General features: G+C 40.8%; 1 protein-coding gene across 1 annotated transcript in view; it reads right to left on the reverse strand.

Annotated features, from left to right (window-relative positions):
• Nucleotides 1–9,501: 9,501 nt before the first annotated feature.
• The window catches only part of SH2D4A (SH2 domain containing 4A), a 99,802-nt gene continuing 87,646 nt past the window's right edge, over nucleotides 9,502–21,657 (reverse strand). The window contains exons 8-9 of the mRNA XM_043989243.1: nucleotides 10,773–10,993; nucleotides 9,502–9,864 (exon numbers count right to left, since the gene is read on the reverse strand). Of these exons, the coding sequence (XP_043845178.1) occupies nucleotides 9,772–9,864; nucleotides 10,773–10,993 (314 nt within the window). The 3' untranslated portion in view covers nucleotides 9,502–9,771. The remainder of the gene's footprint in view (nucleotides 9,865–10,772; nucleotides 10,994–21,657) is intronic.

Genomic DNA, 21,657 nt, shown 5'->3' on the forward strand with positions numbered 1-21,657 from the left:
CACCCAGTACCTAGAAGGCACTTAATAAATGCTTACTTGGTTCTAGTACTGGATGTCTATAGAAATTCAACTTGGCTGTCTTATTGAAGCTTCTCTGCCTGATCTATTTGGAAAAATTTTTTAAGGGTGGTCTGAATTCCTAGGGCCAACCGAAAGCACCCTTCCCTCCAAACTCACACATTAGTCACTTTCAGACACTAAGGAATGAAGTAGAATTTATAAAGCTTGTGCCAGACATTGTGCTACATTCTAGGGATGCAATCCCGCCCCCTAGAAAGACATAGCTAACTTGGCTCCTGTCCTCAAGGAGTCTCTATTCAAATAGTTAAAGACAACAAACATAGAAAAGAGGTGTTTTGGTCGGGGAAGTCAAAAGAATAATGAATGACTAGAGTCATAGAGTTATTGTTTGGGATGTCATTTTCAGAACAGTCATCATCAGTCAACTAGTATTTATTAAATGCCTACTATGTGCTAGGCACTGTGCTAAGCACTTTACAAATATTATCTCATTTGATCTTCACAACAACCCTGGGCAGTAGATGCTATTGTTATCCTCATTTTACCATTAAGTTAAGTGACTTGCCCAGGGCCACACAGCTAGGACCAGATTTGAATTTAAGTGTTCCTGATTCCAGATCCAGCACTCTATCCACAGGACCACCCAGCTGCCTTATTGGACTCTCCATTATGAGGTGTTATATATGACAGGTCATTTTTACTTCTTAGCAATCCATCACAATAACTGTATGATAGATGGTAGTATTATATAGAGGATGAAATTGAATTCCCCAAAAGTTCAAATGACCAAGACCAAAGTCACAGGATAAAATAATAAGGATAGAGGCTTTAAAAAAGAAAAAAAGAAAGAAAAGGCCTAAAAATCTCAGGATGCAGCTCTTACTGGGGCTTAGCATCTATCCTTTTCACAGAACAAAAGAATTAACCTCTAATGTTCCAGCCAAAGAGTGGGCAGCCTGAATCCTAGCATCTGCCCTCCTTTCTTCTCTTTCCTCCTCACAGAATCATAGACTTTTGGATCTAAGGGGAGCCTTAAGGATCATCAAGTCCCATCCATGTCACTTTGTAGATAAGAAATATGAGGACTCACAAAGAGTTAGTGGCAGTCAGGACAAGAATCCACTTTTGGAATCCAATCCCAGTGTCCTGGTGGCACTGTGGTATCCTCTTTATTCTTGTTTCCTCTTTTAATCTCCCATACTCTTCACTTTTTCCCCCTTTTCCTAGTTTTGGACTTACCAATGACACCTTGGCCCTCCTAGCGTCACTGAAGGCTAATGGAACTGCTCGCGGTTGGTTTTCAGGTCTGTAGGATTAGCCGGATTAGAAGCCAGGAGAAGCCAAGCCTGGAGAATCTGGGTAGATAAAGGGTGCTAGAGGGTCTGGCCAGCAAGATAGGGATGCAAGTGGTTTAAATTCAGATGGACTTCCACTTGTCCCTCCCATAATTACTCTGTATTTTAAGGATTTCTTTTTTTAAAGGTTTTCTCATCCAGAAACTCCGATTTGAATTTAAAATGCTTCAGCTTTTATGCTCAAGTTTTCTCTTCTTAAAGATTCTGTCCTCAGCAGTTGGTCATGACTCCTATTTGATGGGAGACTCCTCCTTTTATGCCCCCAACAGAGCACTCTTGGGAATTTTTTTTTAAATGCAGAACATAGGAAGAATATTCTTTCATTCACACCAAAGGAAATTAAGAGTTCTGATTGGGAAAGGGGGTATAGTCTGAGGATTGAGATTTTTATGGCAATGGTACCTGCTGTGGTTTATGCCACAACCTTATGTCAAACCTTTATCACCTCTCTTTTGGGTTGGTCCGATAGCTCCCAAGTATTCTTCCTGCTTCTGGTCTCTCCTCTCTCCAACCCATCTGCCAAATGCAGAATACTCAAAATATGTGCCTTGCCATACACATATCTTTGTTCTCCTGGGTTTGGACTTATCAACGACACCCCTGGCTCTCCTAGCATCACTCAAGGCTAAAGAAACCACTCTTGACTGTTTTCAGATTTGTGGGATTGTTGTTATTTATCCTTTGTTCTGAAAAAGGACCATGACATTGGGAGGTGATGTCATGACTTGCAGTGAATTGGATTTAAGTGAGGCAGGACTGTGTAAAGTCACCAGCTTCATTATCTCCTCCAGAGCTATTTGGGTCTAGTGGCAAGATATATATCAGGACAACTAGACATGGCTCAGGGTGCAGTGGAAGACTTTGGCCTTTTAAGCTTAGGCCTAGCAGGGAAGTGGAAGCTGGCTGAGGCCAAGCCTGGAGAATCTGATTAGATAGTGGGCTCTAGAGGGTCTGGCCAACAAGATAGGAATGCAAGTGACTAAAGTCCAAGTGGAGATAGGGATTTTAGGATAGGGGAGGGGGGCAGCATTAGCATAGGCAGGCACAGGCAAACAGGCCAGGCTAGAGTATACAGGAATTAGAAAGTAGAGATAGGGCACCTGGGGTAGGAGCCTGAGGATTATGTGTAGGGTAGGGGCACAGCAGACTTGGGTAGTAGGACTACAGGTAACCAGAGTCAGAAACCAGACCTAGCCTCTTCTGAACAGTAGTGATGCTACCAATGGCTGAATAACCTTGGCACTGAACCAGCTTTTCCTGAAAGTGTTCATGCTCTCTAGCCCAGATATTAGGTCAGAGGGAAAGCAGGATCGAGGCACAAAAACACACCTAACCAGCAGTAGAGGGGCTGGAGGTTGGGAGTCAGGTCAATCAGCTGTCAGAACTAAGAGGGATTTCAGAGGTCAAGTTCAGTGTTCTCATTTTTCAGACAGAAAGGAAGGCCCCAATAAATGAATGAATGAATGTAAAAGCAAACTTAGTTGACCTGAGAACACGTTGGGTTCCCTGGAAGGGATTCAACATGCAGGGTGCACTGATATCAAACCCTCAGATCCCCCCGTGATGTCCCCACATTCTGACAGTCTGCATAGGGACGTTGCTTTTCCAGGTCAGGTTTTGTGTCCTTTGTTGCACTTCTAGGCTTCTGCTTTTTCTTCAAGGGGCACACTAGGAGGGTCCCATTGCTAACATAGAACTGCCTTTTCTGGGCTCGGACAGGTTTCCTTTTAAGGGCTTTTCTCTTCTACTGTGGGTCATGGGGTCAATTTACATTTATGTTATTAATCTCTCTGCCTATAGACTCTCTCTCTTTCTTTTTAATGGAAACTTATGGTTGCTTAAGGGCATCATTTCAATGTGCCTCTACTGCATTCGTGACATCTGGATAAAGTCACTGCCTGGCCACACGGACTCAGGCTTGTTTTTATCCCTCTCCAGAGATCTGAACTTTTCCACAAATCACTGCAACAAGAATTAGAGGTTGCCAGATTTCCTTTTATACAAAAGAGGGAGTAAAACAATAGCAATGGAAGAGGGGGAAGTAATCAGAAGGATGAGTTCATTTGGCTACAAAAGGGCCACAGAGGCAGAATCACCTTCTTCTCCTGGGCTCAGGCCTCCTCCAAAGAGAGGGGAAGAATTTTCACCACTTTATTGGGAATACAAACTTTTGGCCGGTCCCACGTTAGGAGGCAAGTCAGAGGAAATGCATAGTATCCACCGCTGCTTTTCTAACAAACACTCATCGATTCTTTTTTTTTTTTTTTTTTAGTGAGGCAATTGGGGTTAAGTGACTTGCCCAGGGTCACACAGCTAGTAAGTGTCAAGTGTCTGAGACTGGATTTGAACTCAGGTTCTCCTGAATCCAGGGCTGGTGCTCTATCCACTGCGCCACCTAGCTGCCCCTAACACTCATCGATTCTTGACCCTGGGAGGGTATGGGAAAGAGAAGGTCGGCCTTTACTTTCCAGCATTGTTGGCCATTGGATTGTGAAAGAAAGGGGAGGGAAGCACTTCACAAATATCATCTTTACAAATGTAATCAACCCTGGGAGGTAGCTGCTATTATGATCACCATCTGACAGTTGAGGAGAGTGAAGCAAACAGGTTAAGTGACTCACCCACAGTCACACAACTACTAAATCTCAGGCCCTCCTGACTCTAGACCCAGCACTCTATCCACTACACCACCTAGCTGCCTCTGGTTGCTCAATGTGCCTCCTCTCTCTCAAAATTCCACCCCACCCCCAACCCCTAGAGATCCAAATCCAAGCAGGTCACTTAACTGGGGAACTCTGGGATAGCATTTGCTTCAGCCTCTTGTTTCCATAGCAACACTCACAAGCGAAGTGCTACTCCCAATTTCCGAACACACTGGACTCATGTATGAAGTCTAAGGAATTTTGCAATAGTTGAACCTGGGCAAGGCTGTAGCCCACCTTGGTCTGAAATACCTCAGGTCTTCATATTTTCCATTTTCTTTATCCCTTTAAAATAATTTCAGTCCCCCCCCTTTCAAACAAAAACTGCCCCAATAATTCTCAGCATTGCTATTTCCACCAGACTGACCCAGTTTCTTCTTCCTATCAGAGACTCCTATGCTGCTTCTTGGAGTGGTCTAACAAGAACACTGTACCCTGATTCTTAGCCGTGATAAAATCATGGAATAATCTAGATTCCATTTGGAGGACTCAGCAGTCAACAGGTGTCAAAGGATGCCTTTCCTCCTCATCTTTCCCCCTCTAGCCCTAACACCCACCTCAGGTGGACATGGCTGTTCATACCACTTGAATGAGAAGAGGGTCACTGACTACAATCCTTCTGGTAAGCTGGCGAATTCCTGGGTGTTAATTATCTTCCCAGCTGCTGCCATTTGCTGTGGTTATTGCTGCTGCTACTACTAGTACTATGCAACAGCTAGAATTTGTAAAGCACTCTAATTTTTACAAATTATGTTACATGCCATCTTATTTTATCCTCACAACAAACTTATGAGGTAGGTAATATTACTGAGGCCAAGAGAGGTGAAGGGACTTGCCAGAATCACATAGCTAGTTAGTATCTGAGGCAGGATTTAAACTCAGATCTTCCCTATTCCAAATCTAGCACTATTCACTGGACCACTTAGTTGTACTAAACCATAAAGTCTGCCAGTATTTACTGTCTTCCATGCCACTAACCCACCATATTCCCTCAGTTATTGCCATCTGACCTGCCAATGTATCCTGAGGACACCTGCGCTGGGCTATCTGGACCCTCTGACCCATTATCTCCTCTAATTACTGTGTGAACTTTCTGAGAGCAGAACTGTCTCACTTTTAAAACAATCTGTTATTTAGCTCAGTTTTTTAGCAAATGCTTAATAAATACTTCTATTTATTTATATGCTTACCTAAATTTTTGTGGTTAAGATCTTTTCTTCAAGTAACACATACACTAAGGTATAACTGGGGCAGCTAGGTGGCACAGTGGATAAAACACTGGCCCTAGAGTCAAGAGGACCTGAGTTCAAAATCTCACCTCAGACACTTACTAGCTTGTGACCCTGGGCAAGTCACTTAACCCTGATTGCCTTAAACATCTGGGGCCATCTCCAGTTGTCCTGATGTATATCTTGCCACTGGACCCAGATAGCTGTGGAGGAAAGAGTGAGGTTGGTGACCTTGCACAGCCCTTCCTCACTTAAAATTCAATTCAGTGCAAGTCATGATATCACCCCGATGTCATAGTTTTCTTCAAGAATGAAGGATGGGGCAGCTAGGTGGTGCAGTGGATAAAGCACTGGCCCTGGATTCAGAAGTACCTGAGTTCAAATCCAGCCTCAGACACTTGACACTTACTAGCTGTGTGACCCTGGGCAAGTCACTTAACCCCTATTGTCCTGCAAAAAAAAAAAAAAGAAGAAGAAGAAGATGCATCTCCCTCCTTCCCTGGTTTGCAATGATTAGGGCCGTGCATCTTGTCAAATTTGGTTTTGCTGAGATTTGTTTTTCCTTTTTCTTTTTTGTTCTCTTACAAGTTATGGCTCATTGAGTAGAGGAGAGTGTAGGGAAAAGAAGAATGATATAAAAACAAAAGGTAACAACAATATACATTTTTTCCCCAAAAGAATCTTATGGACTTGAAATAACTATCAAACAAAAAATACTTCTACATGATAGTATTTACATGTGTGTATTTTATTTATAAACACATACACATACATATGAAATGCTTATGTAAAATATATACACACCCTTAACACACATGTGATGTATTTGGTTCCATTATTCATTAGGTTCTTCTACTTGCCAAACTGTATCTTACACATGGGAAAAGGGAGTCCTAGACAGGTGAAGTGACTTGCCCATAGTTAGAACAGAACTGGTTAGCAGGAGAAGCAAGAATAGAATCCAGGTGCTGTACAGGATCATTTCACTTCCTCCCCTGCTACTGCTTTGTCTGTTGCTGAATACCAAGAGTCCTAGGCCGCCTTATGACCGAGTACAAAGGATCCCCACCATGTCAATGGATGGCAAGCCTCCCATCCTTCCCAACTCTCAGCTTGTTCTTGTGAATAATAATGGCAGCTATACTGCAGAACACTAATTAAGCTCCAACTTTGGGATAATTTAGTTCAGATCGTGGTGCATTTCTCACATCATTTCACAGCCTGTTGGCTCTCATTATCAGTGCTACCTTTCCTTATGATCACACAAATCTCCTTGGAAAGGTCTCTGGGAGAAGGTATTGTTTCTTATTTTTTGAAAGTACGGGGCAGCTAGGTGGTGCAGTGGATAAAACACCGGCCCTGGAATCAGGACTACCTGAGTTCAAATCCGGCCTCAAAAAAAAAAAAAAAAGAAAGAAAGAAAGTACAATGGCAGCTAGGTGGTGAAGTGGATAGAGCACCAGCCCTGGAGTCAGGAGGACCTGAGTTCAAATCCAGCCTCAGACACTTAATACTTACTAGTTGTGTGACCCTGGGCAAGTCACTTAACCCCAATTGCCACACACACACACACACACACACACACACACACACACACACACACACACAAGAAAGAAAGTACAATGACTGCCTTTCATTAATGACTATAGGGAGGTTATTGATTTATTTATCTTTTCTGTTAAGTAACAGCAATAGGATCATAGGATGTTAAAACTAGAAATGGTCTTCAAGGTTGTTCAGCCCAATCCTTCCTTTTAAAGATGAGTAAACTGAGGCCCAGAGAGGATAAGTGATTTTCTCAGTGCCATGAAGTTAAACAGTGGCCATCAATCCAGTGTTCTATCCATGATACAGCCACATGTGATATTGTATTCAGAAATAGAAGCTGAGAAAATTATGCAACAGCTTAAATTCTTTTAAAAATACATGGAATGAGGGGCATCTAGGTGGTACAGTGGATAAAGCATGGACCCTGAATTCAGGAGGACCCGAGTTCAAATCTGGCCTCAGACACTTGACACTTAACCAGCTGTGTGACCCTGAACAAATCACTTAACCCTCATTGCCCAGCCCCCAGCCCCCCCAAAAAATACATGGAATGATTTACAGGGAAAGATACACAATTAATTACATAGAATTGAAAACTTTTTCCACTAAAAACAAATAAATACTTTAAGCCATGTTCCCTAATTGTGCCTTATCTAGCTAAAAAGGATTACATAACTGGTAAGTCCACAAATGACAAGCCATTCAACTGGTACAAAGAGACTCTTTGAAAAGAATGCCAGTATAGGTTAACTGTGTGACCTTAGACAAGTCACTATACTTTGGGGGCTTCAGTTTCTTCATGCCTAAAATGAGGGAACTAGGTTCCATGGTCTCTAATGTTCCTTCAAATCTATAATTCCGATTCTGAGGTAGCTAGCAATTCTCAATTGACAATGAAGGAATTATTTTAAGTGACACAAAGGGAGGACATTGATAAGCATCTTGGGTGGCAAGGGGGCCTGTGCCACAGAGAGACTGGTTCAAAGAACACACAATGTTCAGCTTGGAGAAGAAAAGACTTAGGGGAAACAGGCTGGTCCTCTTAAGGGATTTGGAAGGCCATCCAGTGGAAGTGAAAATAAGATTTGTTTTGCTTAGTCTTGGGGTGGGGGCAGCATTTGGAGGAGTAGCTGGAAATGGCAAAAAAAAAAAAATCAGGTCTAGGCTTGATGAAGGAAGAAAATTGTAAAGACAAGACATCCAAAAAAGTGGGGTGGGCTGCCTCGATGATGATGGTGATGGTGATAATGGCTAACATTCATTTCACACTCATTATGTACTTGGCTCCGTGCTTAAAGGCTTTACCATTATTTGCTCTTTGATACTTGCAACAACCCTGGGAGGTAGGTGTGATTATCATCATTATTTAAAATATGAGGAAACTGAGGCAAAAAGAGGTTAAGTAACTTGCCCAGGGTCATAAGAGCTTAACAAATGTACAAGGCTGGATTTAAAATCACCTGTTCCCAACTCTAGGCCCAGAGTGCTCTTCACCTCACCCCCTGGCTGTTGTGCAAGTTAATAGGTTTTTCCTCACTGGAGGTCTTCAAAGCAAAGGTTGGGTTATGACTCGTTGACTCTGTTGAGGTGGGGATTCTTGTTGTATTGTAGGTTGAATGAGATGGTCTCTGAGGTCCTCTCCTGCTCTGATATTCTGTGACCCTGGGAAAACCTCCTCTCCAGTCAGGATCCAATGTGCCTTGGCCCACTGGCAATGGAGGCTGACCCTGTCAGGGGTCACAGCTGGCCACAGGAAGTAGGAGGATGTGATTTGTCTCCTTCAGTGTGTATGTACCTAACTGTTTTGTGAAGCTAAACAGAAGTCACCCTCATTAAAAGAAAGGCTGATTCACAAATAGTGAATGTGACTTGTGTCAGGATAAAAGAATTATTCGTATCCATGCACAAACATATTATTCTTTACTATGCCAAAATAGATATAAGACCACACATCTTAAAGCTTTATACTTTTTCAAAATGCTTTCACTCCAATGAACTCATTTGATCCTTACAGCAACCCTGTGAGGTAGACGGGGCAAGTGTTTGGTTTTTATTTTCATTTTGAAGATGGGAAAGCTGAGACTCAGAGACTTTAAGTGATCCGCCTGGAATTCATGCAGATTCATTCACAAGTGAGGCGAAGCTTTCCACCACTCACTTTAAATCTTTGTCTTTTGACCTTTTTTTTTCCCATTTCTCTTTCCTGTGTGATTCCAAAGAAGTGAGTTTTCAGCTCTCCCTTTCCTTGCTCATAGGTTGGGACCTATGATTTCAATTGGCTAGGGAATTCCTGGTATGAAAACTCTCTCTGAGGATACAGAGGGGAAACTCATGTGGCCTCAGAGATCCCCTGGCCACTGAGAGTCTAGCTGACTTGTGCACGGCAGCAAAGCTTGTATGTGCCAGAGGCAGGATTTGAACCCAGGCCTTTCCAACTACAAGTCCAGCCTGCCATCCATGATGCTACACTGCCTGCCTTGATTATTATTATTATTTAAAGCAATTTGAGTTCTAACAAGCAACAGTGTAGACCCCTGAAGGCTTTAGAGCTCATGCAAAGAAGAGATATGTCATGTAATCATTTTGGTTTTGAAATCATTTGGTTAAGAAAAACACTTTGGTCCTCCTGAGACTTTAACTCCTCTAAGCTTTCCTTCATGTGGTCCAAAAGCTGATCTCTCAACGTGTAGCTACTTTGTGAACTTGGGAAACCTTCTGGCTTCCCTATGAAAACATAAATAAGAGAAGAGGACATTCCCATTGACATCAGTCTTCAGACTTTGAGTGGAACAAATTCTTTGAGCAACATCGGGGTCATTTCTGCAGAGTGAAGAAATACCACGCTCTGAGCTTTAGCAGTATTCCTTCTGAGAAAGGCTCAGCTCCAAGGTGCAGAACAAAAACAGATTGGTGGTGTCACTCAAAGAGATCCAGGTAGTCAGGTGGTTGCTCCTGCTGACCACAGGGGTAGAGGAGCAGCTCTTTCCCCAAGGAAGTGATGGGCTCTTCCTATAAACAGAAACACAATATTCAGTTGTGTGTGTGTGTGTGTGTATGCATGCTTGTGCATGGGTACGCACGTGCATGTGTGCAACCCACATCCTGGATTGAAAACCAACCATCTGAGTGATTATACTGTGTGAGCATGGCATTCATGGTACAGGCCTAAGGTGATGTCCCCCAGAAGATTTCAGTTTGTATTTGTCCTTCCCACAATTATCTTAGGTTTTAAAGATTTCTCATATTTTTTAAGGTTTTCTCATCCAGAAACAATCAATCTATCAATTGATCTATCCATTCATATACATATATTTATATGATATATGTATGTGTGCATACATTTATATGTGTGGATAAATAGGTAGGTAGATAGATAGATAGATAGATAAATCCCTTGAACTGAAAACCCCTCAGCTTTCATGCTGAAGCTCTTTCTTTTTTGGCTGGGGGGGCGGGGTGAGGCAGTTGGGCTTAAGTGATTTGGCCGAGGTCACACAGCTAGCAAGTGTTAAGTGTCTGAGGCCGGATTTTAACTCAGGTCCTCCTGACTCCAGGGCCAGTGCTCTATCCACTGCACCACCTAGCTGCCCCCTGAAGCTCTCTTTTTAAAGACTGTCCTCAGCATCTAGCTAACCCCTCTAGACCACATAGCCTCCTTCAAAGCAAGGGGTAGATGATTTTTCTTCCATGAAGTCTTTCCTGAGAATCTCAGCTATTGGAGCTCTCTACCTTGGGGAAATGACTTACTTTGCACATATTTGGTATCTGCTTATCTCTGTTCATGTGGTAGCCTGTCTGTACCCTTTTATATTTCTGTAACCTACTGCATCACCTTGAACACAGCAGGTGCTTAATAAATGTCCATTGAATTGCCTTGAATGATTATTTTGAAAGGAAATAAATATATAAAGGTTTACCCTGTGATATGCGACCAAATCCGCCAGAGTGGAATGCTGTAGTTGGTCCACCCCCAGGAAACTGTAGGAGTCAGTGGAGGCATCTATTAGGAAGTGTTTAGTTCCATCCTTTGAGAGGTAAGACAAAGCATAGCCTTTTATCTTTTCACTGACTCGGATCAGAAAACTTCCAGGTACTTTTGTACTCAAGAGTTCGTTTGCTCTTTTTAGAGTAAGAATTCCTGGAGAAGAAAAAAAAACCAGATAAACTTCATATTAGAAAAAACTACACCACCAAAATCCTTCCCCACTTCTGTGATCAGAATAGGTCAGGGGAGTCTGAGACAAAAAACAAGGCAACTTGAATCCCCCTTCCTTTTTTTAAATCCTACCTTGAAATGCACTAAAAAGCATTAGGAATTTGTGACAATTGGGCATGGATACAGTTTCTTTTTCTATCTGTGAGCTTTCCTTTTTTTAAAATTTCATTTCCTCACTTTTTTTTTTTAATTTCCCAAACACCAAGTAAGGTGAGCATGTTCACATACAAAGAGAGAAGGAAGATTGCTCATGGATGCTGTGAATTCACTTTATGGAAAAATTGCTTGTTCTTCCCGGTATACAACAAAGTCAAGATGTTATTTTCTAATCTGTTTTTCTTGCTTACATTTTTTAAATGAAAAGGAGTTTCTAAGAAAAAATGTACGATATAAATACGAAGTGTTCAACCTGTACAAGAGAATAAGCTACAGGTTATAGTACTCCTTAAAATGAACACTGTTTTTATTGCCAACATAGTGCCTAGTATACAGTAAATGCCTAATAAATGCTTGTTGTTAAAGATAATCAACTTGGAAAGACTTAGTAACTCTAATCAACACAAATGTACGATCACAATTTCAAAGGACTCATGACAAAACCTGGCAGTTAGGTGGTAAGATGGATAGACAGCTGGGCCTAGAGTCAGAAAGACCTGAATTCAAAGCCATTTTCAGACACTGACCAGCTGTGTGACCTTGGGAAATTCACTTTAACCTTGGTTTGCCTCACTTTCCTCATCCGTAAAATGGGGATCATAAGAGCACCTAGCCCCCAGGGTTGCTATGATGATCAAATAAGATAATAGTAAAGCTCTCAGCGCTATATAAATATATAACAAATATTATATATATAAATATATATGTATATAGCACTATAGAAATGTGTTATAGAAATATAGTGTCATATAAATGTTAGCTATCACAGGCATACCTCAGAGATATGGCAAATTTGGTTCTAGACCACTGCAATAAAGCGAATATTGCCACTCATTTGATATTTTGTTTTCCTAGTGCATGGAAAAGTCATGTTTACCCTATACTGTGGTCTGTTAAGTGTACAATAGTAGTATGTCTGAAAAAATGTATTTATTTTGTATTTTATTGCTTAAAAATGCTAACCATAATCTTGAGCCTTTAGGGAGTCATAATCTTTTTATTGGTGGAGGGTCTTTGCAGGGTAGTGGTAGCTAATGGTTGGGGTGACTGTGGCAGTCTCTTATAAGACACATAGATTGCCTCATAGATTGACTCTTTCACTTGAATGCTTAGAGGTCATTGTAGGGTTATTAATTGGCCTAATTTCAATATTGTTGTGTCTCAGAGAATAAGGAAGCCTGACAAGAGGGAGAAAGACAGGAACCAGCAGGTTGGTGGAGCAGTTAGAACACACACAACATTTATTGATTTAGTTCATGGTCTTATATGGGCATAGTTAGTGGTGCCCCAAAATAGTATTATCAAAGATCACTGATAACAGATCACCATAACCACATGTAATAATAATGAAAAAGTTTGAAATTTTGTGAGAATTACCAAAATATGATGCAGAGACATGATGTAAGCACATACTACTGGAAAAATGGCACCAATAGATTTGCTCAATGAAGGGTTGCCACAAACCTTCAATTTGTTTTTGTTTTTGTTTGTTTTTTTTTTTTTGTGTGTGTGTGTGTTTTTCAGGGTGATGAGGATTAAGTGACTTGCCCAGGGTCACACAGCTAGTAAGTGTCAAGCGTCTGAGGCCGGATTTGAATTTAGGTCCCCCCGAATTCAAGGCCAGTGCTTTATCCACTACATCACCTAGCTGCCCCCCAAACCTTCAATTTGTAAAAAAAAACAAACCATAATATCTGAGAAGTACAATAAAGCAAAATGCAACAAAGTGAGGTATACCTATATACCTGTAACATGAAACATGCTAACCATCTCCAGATAAAGAGCTGATGGACTCAGTGGGCAGACTGAAGCATATTTCTTTTTTGGACATGGCTAATACAGGAATTTGTTTTGCTTGTTTACATACACACACACATATTCATAAAGGGTTTTGTTTTTCTTGCCTTTTCAATGCGTGGGGGAGGAAATGAGAGAGGGAAAGAATTTGTAAATAATATAAATGATTGAAAATAAAATAAAATAGAATTTTTAAAAATGCTTGTTGATTGCTTGCTTGAATATAGCGATTGCAAATCATCACCCTTCTCCATCAGTTTGTTAGAAAGAGAACATCCCGTTTTAGGGATGAGGAAATTGAGACCTAAAGAGATTTAATGACTTGTTCACTATCACTATGGCAAGAACTTGACCTCGTGACAAGACCAAACCTAGAATCAAGGTCTCCTAACAATCCCACTGCATTTTCTACTACTCATGGCTTCCCAATACCTCATTACCCTTAGAAGTCATAAAACTGTTGTTTTTCTCTTTCTGTAATTCAGACATCTGACTCCTTCTGATCAGTCTTCTCCCCAGAGAACAAAGCTTTACTCTGGCTTCTTCCCATTTTCCCTTCCAATTCTTATCATCATTCTATTGATTTAATCCATATATAGTCATTGCAGGAAAAGCAGAAGGACAATTCGGCCTCAAGCATTGAATTATTCAAAGTTCCAATTTGTTTGGAAAGTGCACATTTCCATTTCCAGCACGAAGAAAGTCTTCTTTCACCTTATACCTGCCATGCATAACACCTGTTGACATTCTAGGCTGCTTTCTTAGGCCACTGTTAATATTTTTCAAAGTAATCACCACCCCTGGTAAAATAGTCCCCCACTCTTAATTGGGAATTGTACTTGACTGATCAAGCAGTCCATGTAGAGAAAGGCTATTAGACGTAAAACAGAAAAGAACATTCCATTTCTTTTCTTGCCAATAGGCCTTTAATTGCCAGAGGAGAAAAGGACCCGCTTCCACTCCCTGACTCCCATCACCACAGTGAATATATTTATTATCTTTCATGAATCTGGGCATTCAGAAATCAAATGAAGCCTAATTTCACTGTTTCATTAGTCACAGATACTGTATTCTACCCAGGCTAACATTTACTTTCCTTTTTCTCAGGAATAACAGGAATGAATAACAAGTTATGAGTCAAGTCCCCAAATTTCTGTGAGAACCACACGTTGTCAGTGAATAAGTAAGGCCATTTGTAGGGATAGAAGAAGTACAGACAAGTGTGAGAGAAATGGCAGACGATCTCTTTTCATATCTGCCTTAAAGGGTCACAGGATCAGGGTAATAGAGAAGAAAGGGAACCTGCAGAACAGCTAGCTGAAACCCCTCATTTTGCAGGTGGAAGAACTGAGGTGCAGAGAGATTGGTTCTTCAGGTACTAGACTAAGAGTATCATATTCCCAACTTAAGGTAGCTACGTGGTACAGTGAATAGAGTGAGTGCTAGGCCTGGAGTTGGGAAGATCTGAGTTCAAATCTGGACTCAGTCACTTCCTAGGCCTATGACCCTGGGTAAGTTATTTTAATTTCTGTTTGCCTTAGTTTGCTCTACTGTAAAATGGGGGTTATAATGGCATCTACGTCCCAGGGTTGTTGTGAGGATCAAATAAGATTATATTTGTAAAGCAAGGTGCTTGGCCCATATCAGGCACTTAATAAATGCTTATTCCTTCCTTCCCAAAGGAGAGAAATGTTCGCGAGGAGGATGAAAAATGATAGGCAATCATTTCCTCGTATAGCCAAGAAAAATGCATGGAGTGGCAGAAACTGTACGGTGTGTTACGTGGTGCTTCTTCCCTTCCTCTTCTTGTTGCTTCCATTGTAGTCAGCAAGCATTTATTAAGGGCCTACCACATGCCAGACAGGATGCTAAGCACTGGGGATACAAATGGAAGGAAAAAGAAAGTCCCTGTCCTCAAGGAGCTTCCATTTTAGAGGGGAAAGACAGCATAAGAAAGAGATTGAGAAAAGAGGGAAGCAAGGCTGGCTTGGGCACTTCTATAAAAGACAGCTTCCAGGAGGAACTAACCAATGGGGACAGAAAGATCTTTCAAGACAGGGAGGGTGAATGGGGTGGAGGGCTAGGAGCAGATCCCTTGCACAGGGGCAGTGCTTTAAACCTAGAGAGACTTTTCTCAAACAATTTTAGTCATTTCCTATTGGCTGCTGGATGACTTCTTGGCTTGGCATTCAAGCCCTTGTAATACTCCCCTCTAGTATATTTAATTCTTGGAGCATTCCAGGCATAACCTGGGCTTTTCTGACACATTACTTTGCTTGTTCGGTTCCCTACACTTAAATCACTATACCTTGTCTGCTACTGAATTCCTCCCCATCCTTAAAAATCACACTCACATGCCACTGTAACTTTTACTTTTGCCCTGCCTCACTCTCCATGACCCTCCCCAAACCCCAACTCCAGTAAATAATGATGTTTTCTTATTGGAAAGGAAGGAAAGGTGCTTTTTAAAGCACCTACTATGTGCCAAGGACTGTACTAAACACTTTACAAACATAGTCTTATTTGATCTTGACAACAACCACAGTAGTAGGGTTGTTGTTATTATTACCCCTATTTTGCAGTTATCGTTTATCTGGTAATTGTTATTATTATCCCCATTTTACATTGATGAAACTGAGGCAGACAGAGGTTAAATGACTTGCCCACACAGCTGATAAGTAGATGAGGTTGGATTTGAATTCAGGTCTTTCTGACTTCAGGCTCAGTGCTCTATCTTGTGCTACTTAGGTGCTTCACCTAATACTTTGTTCTGTACCATTTCATTAGACTTATGTAACATCCTTTTCTATGGTTAGCTGTGCCGATGTAGATAGTAAGGTACTTAAGAATAGGGACCGTGTTTTTTCTAAACTTGTATCTCTCCCAGTACCTAGCAAAGGGCTCTTCTTGGGCTCCTGGGATCATTACTTTATTGATAGAAGGACTCTCAGGGGCCATTTAATACAACTTCTTCATCTAACGAATGAAAAAACTGAGTTTCATAATAGGCAGCAAGTGTCAAGGGCTGAGATGTGAACCAGGATTATTATTAGGATTTGAACTCAGGTCCTCCTGAATCCAGGGCCGGTGCTTTATCCACTGTGTCACTTAGCTGCCCCCTGCTATGTTATCTTTGAAAGAACCTTGGCTTCAGAAGAACTGGGCTCGAGGTCCTGGCTATAGGCAAATCACTTAATCTCTATAGCCCTCAGTTTTCTCACCTATAAAATAGGGCTAATACTACCAATACTTAACCCTCATTGCCCTGCACCAAAAAAAAAAAAAAAAGATAACATGGCAGAGAGGATGTAGGTGGATAAATAGCAAAAATCTGATGAAGATAAAGACAACTACCTATAAAACCTGAAATTTCCTCATTACTTTTTGTTTTTTTTTTTTTGCAGGGCAATGAGAGTTGTGACTTGCCCAGGGTCACACAGCTAGTAAGTGTCAAGTGTCTGAGGCCGGACTTGAACTCGGGTCCTCCTGAATCCAGGGCTGGTGCTTTATCCACTGTGCCACCTAGCTGCCCCCTCCTCACTAATTCTATAGATGAAACAGATTCCCCCATTTGACAGTTATTCTTTTGGATCCCAAGATGAAAATCATAATGGAAAATAAGAGCCAAACCCAAGTGGAAGGCCAAAGGTCATGTAGTAGATTAGGATTAGATTATTGTACATGATGACCACCTAAACAGCACATATGTCAGCTGGCACTATAAAGCCCCCTTCTGTTCTTGGATATTAATAAAATCATTTCATAATGAATGGCCAATAATGGCTCAACTGTGTGGACAGTAATTCTAAAGACAGATCCAAAGAACTCAAAACTGTGCAGCTTTGGATAATTTGATATCTACAAGTAGATCCCACTTTAAGTAGACCTGACATCTAAAACTGCATGCATGCACACATACATACACATTAAAAAAGTTATATTGGGACTGCCATAAAAATGTTTGTATATATGGGTATTTTTCCTCTTTCTTTGATGGTTTTGGGGTGTAGACCTAGTAATAGTATCACTGAGTCAAAGGATATGCATGATTTAGGGATAATTTATTTGGGATTGGGGAGCATGGGGAAGATTGAGAGAGGAGGGGGAAAGGGTTTAAAAGGAAATTCAGGGGGCAGCTGGGTGGCGCAATGGATAAAGCACTGGCCCTGGATTCAGGAGGACCTGAGTTCAAATTGGACCTCAGACACTTGACACTTACTAGCTGTGTGACTCTAGGCAAGTCACTTGACTCCCATTGGCCCACAAAGAAAAGGAAATTCATTTTTAAAACTTTTAAATTGTTTTTAAATTTAAAAGATATGGATTGTGTCTGTGCACACATGGAGGCTTATTTTTTACTTTATAAAAAAGGATGACTTTATAGAGGAAGGTTCTAGTGTATTTGAAATATAATTTGATTTACAACAAAATGTATACACAGCTTTTCATATGCCTACTCTAAAAACCTGAACATAGATCTGCATGTAAATGGGGCTCCTCAAAATTAAGTAAATTCTAAGTTAGAAATTATTCAGCTACAGAGTTCAAGAAATTCTTTGTAATAGATTCTCTATGTGCAGACCCCCAAAGTAGTTATCAAAGCTTTGCTCCCCAAAACAGAGCAGGCAGTAGTAATACTCTTCTCTTCAACTTCATACATACCTCCTTCAAAAACACCTATAGGCTTTACATGGGAATGGGAAAGGAAGAAGGGAGAGGCATTTCTTTTATTCATCCTGTTTAAAAATGATTGTGTCTTTAAGGATTGTAGTCTATCTTTAACAAATATTTTATTGTCAAAATAAATTTTAATGGTATCTTTTGTTTTTCAGACCTCTACATTTCCCAATGTATCCCTTCCCCAGCCCCTCCCAGAGAGTCATCCCTTATAAGAATGAATTAAATAAGGGGCTTAGTGGTGAGAAGAGGTCAGCAAAACTATGCCTTGTCATTATAATTTCATAGCTTTCAGATTTGATTGCTCAGTTGGTGTTTTTTCCATCCACATTCTGACAATGTATTGTCCTTCCTAATCGAAGAGGACCAAAATGACATCACTACGTAGGGGTCAAGGTACAGTATGTTCAGCTGTGGTTGATCAGACCAATACAAGCTTGGGAGGTTTTATCACAGGTCAGGCACACATAGATTGGATGGACATTTGAAATGGATATGTCTCTAAATTTGTCCGTCTCATGTTTCTTTTGAGCTACTGCAATTCTGCTTTGCTCACAGAACCCAGCACCTCCTTGGATACAGGCACGCCATGCTGGGTGGTCCTGTGCCAGTGTCTCAAATGCCTCACAAGTGATACCAAAGTTCTTCAGAGAGTCCTTGAGAGTGTCCTTGTATTGCTTCTGACACCATATGAGTACCTTCCTTGTGTAAGTTTGCCATAAAATAGACTTTTAGACAAATGTACATTTGGTGTTTGAACAATGTTACCAATTCATCTGAGTTGGACTCTACAGTAGGGTTTGAATGCTTGGGAGCTCAGCTTGGAAGAGGGCCTCAGTGTCTTGTACCTTATGTTGCCAGTTGATCTTCCAAATCTTTCTAAGACAGTTTAAATGGAAATGATTCTGTTTCCTGGCATGATGCTGGTAGACTGTCCAGGTTTCACAGGCATATGACAATGAGGTCAGCACAATGGCTCTGTAAACCTTCAGTTTGGTAGACAGTCCAATACCTCTTTACTCCCACACTTTTTTTCAAAGTTTCCCAAACATTGAGCCACCTCTAGCAATATGTGTTAACCTCATCATATATGTTCACATGCCTGGAAAGTATACTGCCAAGGAAGTGAACTTATCCACAGCATTCAATATTTCTCCATTTGCTATAGCCAATCATTCCACATATTCATGACACAGTGCTGGCTGGTAGAGAGCCTCTGTTTTCTTGGTGTTGTCAGGACAAAATTAGAACAAGCATCAGAGAATCAATACGTACTCTGTTGTATCTAAGCCTCCGAGACTACATTGTGTGCGTGAGATTTGCCCCATCCCTTAGATACAAGTGATTTAACAGTAGTACTATGCAGTTTATAGACTACAAACTGATATTCTTTGCTATCTTAAGAATAAGTAAGATATATATTGAAAGGAACTAAAGTAAATGCTAACTTGTCTACTCTACAAGCTTGACTAAAGATTCAACTATTTGACTTCCAGTTGTGGTTAGGTATAGCCACCAATCAGCTTAAAGGTCAGATACCTAAAATAGTGACTTTTGAGCTATAAGGGACCAGAGTGGGAGAGAAGTTGGAAAGCCAAGCTTAATCAATATGGTGGAAAGTCTTGATAGCTGAGAAACAACTCAGAGAAGATAGGCCAGAGAAGCTACATCATGAGATGGCAAAGCCACAATCCAGTAGATGGCTTCTTATGTTATGAGCCTGTTATTTAGGACCAGGGCTATTTTAAGTAGAATATATAGAATGACAAGTGATTGCACTAGTATATGACTGATGGTTTCTTTCTTCCTATTCCATACTTAATATATTTGTACCCCTGGTATTATGTTAATTTGTGGGAGCAGTCATGGTATATAAATACCCGTGGATCCTGAGGCTTGGGGTCTTTGGGTCCTAAACCTGAGACTGACTTTATTTTGAGACAGGATCCGTCTCTCAATAAACCTATTTTTCTTTTGGCTTGGAGATTTGGGGTTTTTCTTCATCTAACACTGAGACTTAGAAATTTTTGCAACAACTGAATGCTCAATCATCTGTGAACAAAAAGTCATGTACCAACTCTCCTTCCACGTTAAGTCTTAGATTATAGCCTTTTCAAGTTAAATAATTCACTATCAGTGTGGTAGCTGATCTTGATGTCATTTTTGTCCTTGTTTGAAGGCATCCAACAGCATCACTGAACACATAGTAAGCAAAAGCATGGGAGCAAGCACACAGTCTTGCTTCATTCCCTTTGTGTCTGGAGAAGTGTGAGAACATCATCCATTATCTAAAATCTGTGCAAGCATGCTGTCCTGGAACTTGCATATAATACTGATGAATGTTTCCAGGCAACCAAATTTTGCTATCATCTTCCATAACCTCTCACAACTGAGAGCATCAATGGCCTTGGTCAGATTGACAAATGTTGTATACAGTGCTCTGTTCTGCTCCTGGCATTTCTCCTGGAGTTGTTGGGCAGTAAACACAATATTGATTGTTCTGAAGCCCTGTTCTGAAGCCACATTGGCTCTTGGGTAGATGATCATTTTCCAGGTGAGGGACCAGCCTATTAAGGAGCACTCTGGCAAGAATCTTGCTGGCAATAACTAAAAGAGAGACCCCTCTGTATTGTCACAGAACAACCTATTTCCTTTTCCCTTTTAATTTAATGAATTAACAAAGTGGGGGGAGAGTGGGAAGAGATCAGTAAAACTATGCTTGGCCCTAATACCATAGCTTTAGCAGTTTGATTGTTCTGTTGTTCGTTCCATTCATATTGTGGCAATATATACAGTATACCATTTCTCTGGCTCCGCTTACTTTATATCAGTTCATATAAGACTTCCTATGCCCATTTGTACTCATCCTCTTCATTGCTTATTACATCATAGCAAGGTTCCATTACATTCGTGTAAAATTTGTTTAGTCATTTCCCAATTAATGGGCATCTACTTTGTTTACAATTCTTCACTACTACAACATAAGCTGTGTATGGGTCTTTTATTTTGTCACTCTTTGGGTGTAAGTCTAATAGTAGAATCTTATGGTAAAAGACATTTTAGTCACTATTTTCTCCTAATTACAAATTGCTTTCTAATAGACCAATCTGCAGCTCCACCAACAATGCATTAGTGTGCTCATCTTTCAATAATTATATTGTGGTAATGTATCGCAACATTGATTATTCTCATATTTCATTATATTTGACATTATTTGGGAATGACATGAAAAATCAGAGAATAAGTCAAGATTATGAAACAGTTTAAAGCTCACAAAGTCCTTTCTCTGCAACAACTTAGTGAGGTAGGTAGTACAAGTATTGTTACTCCCATTTTACAGATGATGAAACTGAGGCAGTGAGTGACAACTAGAATTACTCAGCAAGTAAATGTCAGAACTGGGATTATAACTCAGAACTTGCCTGTGCCTAATATTCTTTCCATTACTTCCTGTCAGTGTGCTAAAGTTGAAGTTAGGGAGAGGAGAAGAAGAAAACAAAGTACAGGAGATGAAAATACAGTGATGATACAGAATGAAGAATGCCTTGCAGGAGAGCAGGTTGGGTAGGAAGAAATCAGGGCAGTATCAATGTTGCTTTGATATAACAGCTGGGTAAAAGCCAGGGGATGCTCATCATCCCCATATGGTGATGAACAGCAGCTGTGTCAGGTAATCAAAGACATTTGTGTTTCCCTCTCCTCTTGAAACTCTTGTGAAGTCCAAGAATCCCTGGAACCTCTTCAGACTACATTTGGACTTTTATAGGCTTATGAGACCCAATTTGGAGTGTAAGCAACACAAAGACAATGGATGGGGAGACACAGTCTTGGAGACGCTGCTTTGGCAGCAAGAGGGAACAACCAGAACTAAACTTTCCTTGCTCAGAACAGTTCAGAATCTCTAAGGGAGCCTTAATATGGAAGCTAAGTGACAGTAATGGCCACTTGGGAGGCAT

Source organism: Dromiciops gliroides, chromosome 2, assembly GCF_019393635.1.
Source record: "Dromiciops gliroides isolate mDroGli1 chromosome 2, mDroGli1.pri, whole genome shotgun sequence".
Taxonomy (NCBI): domain Eukaryota; kingdom Metazoa; phylum Chordata; class Mammalia; order Microbiotheria; family Microbiotheriidae; genus Dromiciops; species Dromiciops gliroides.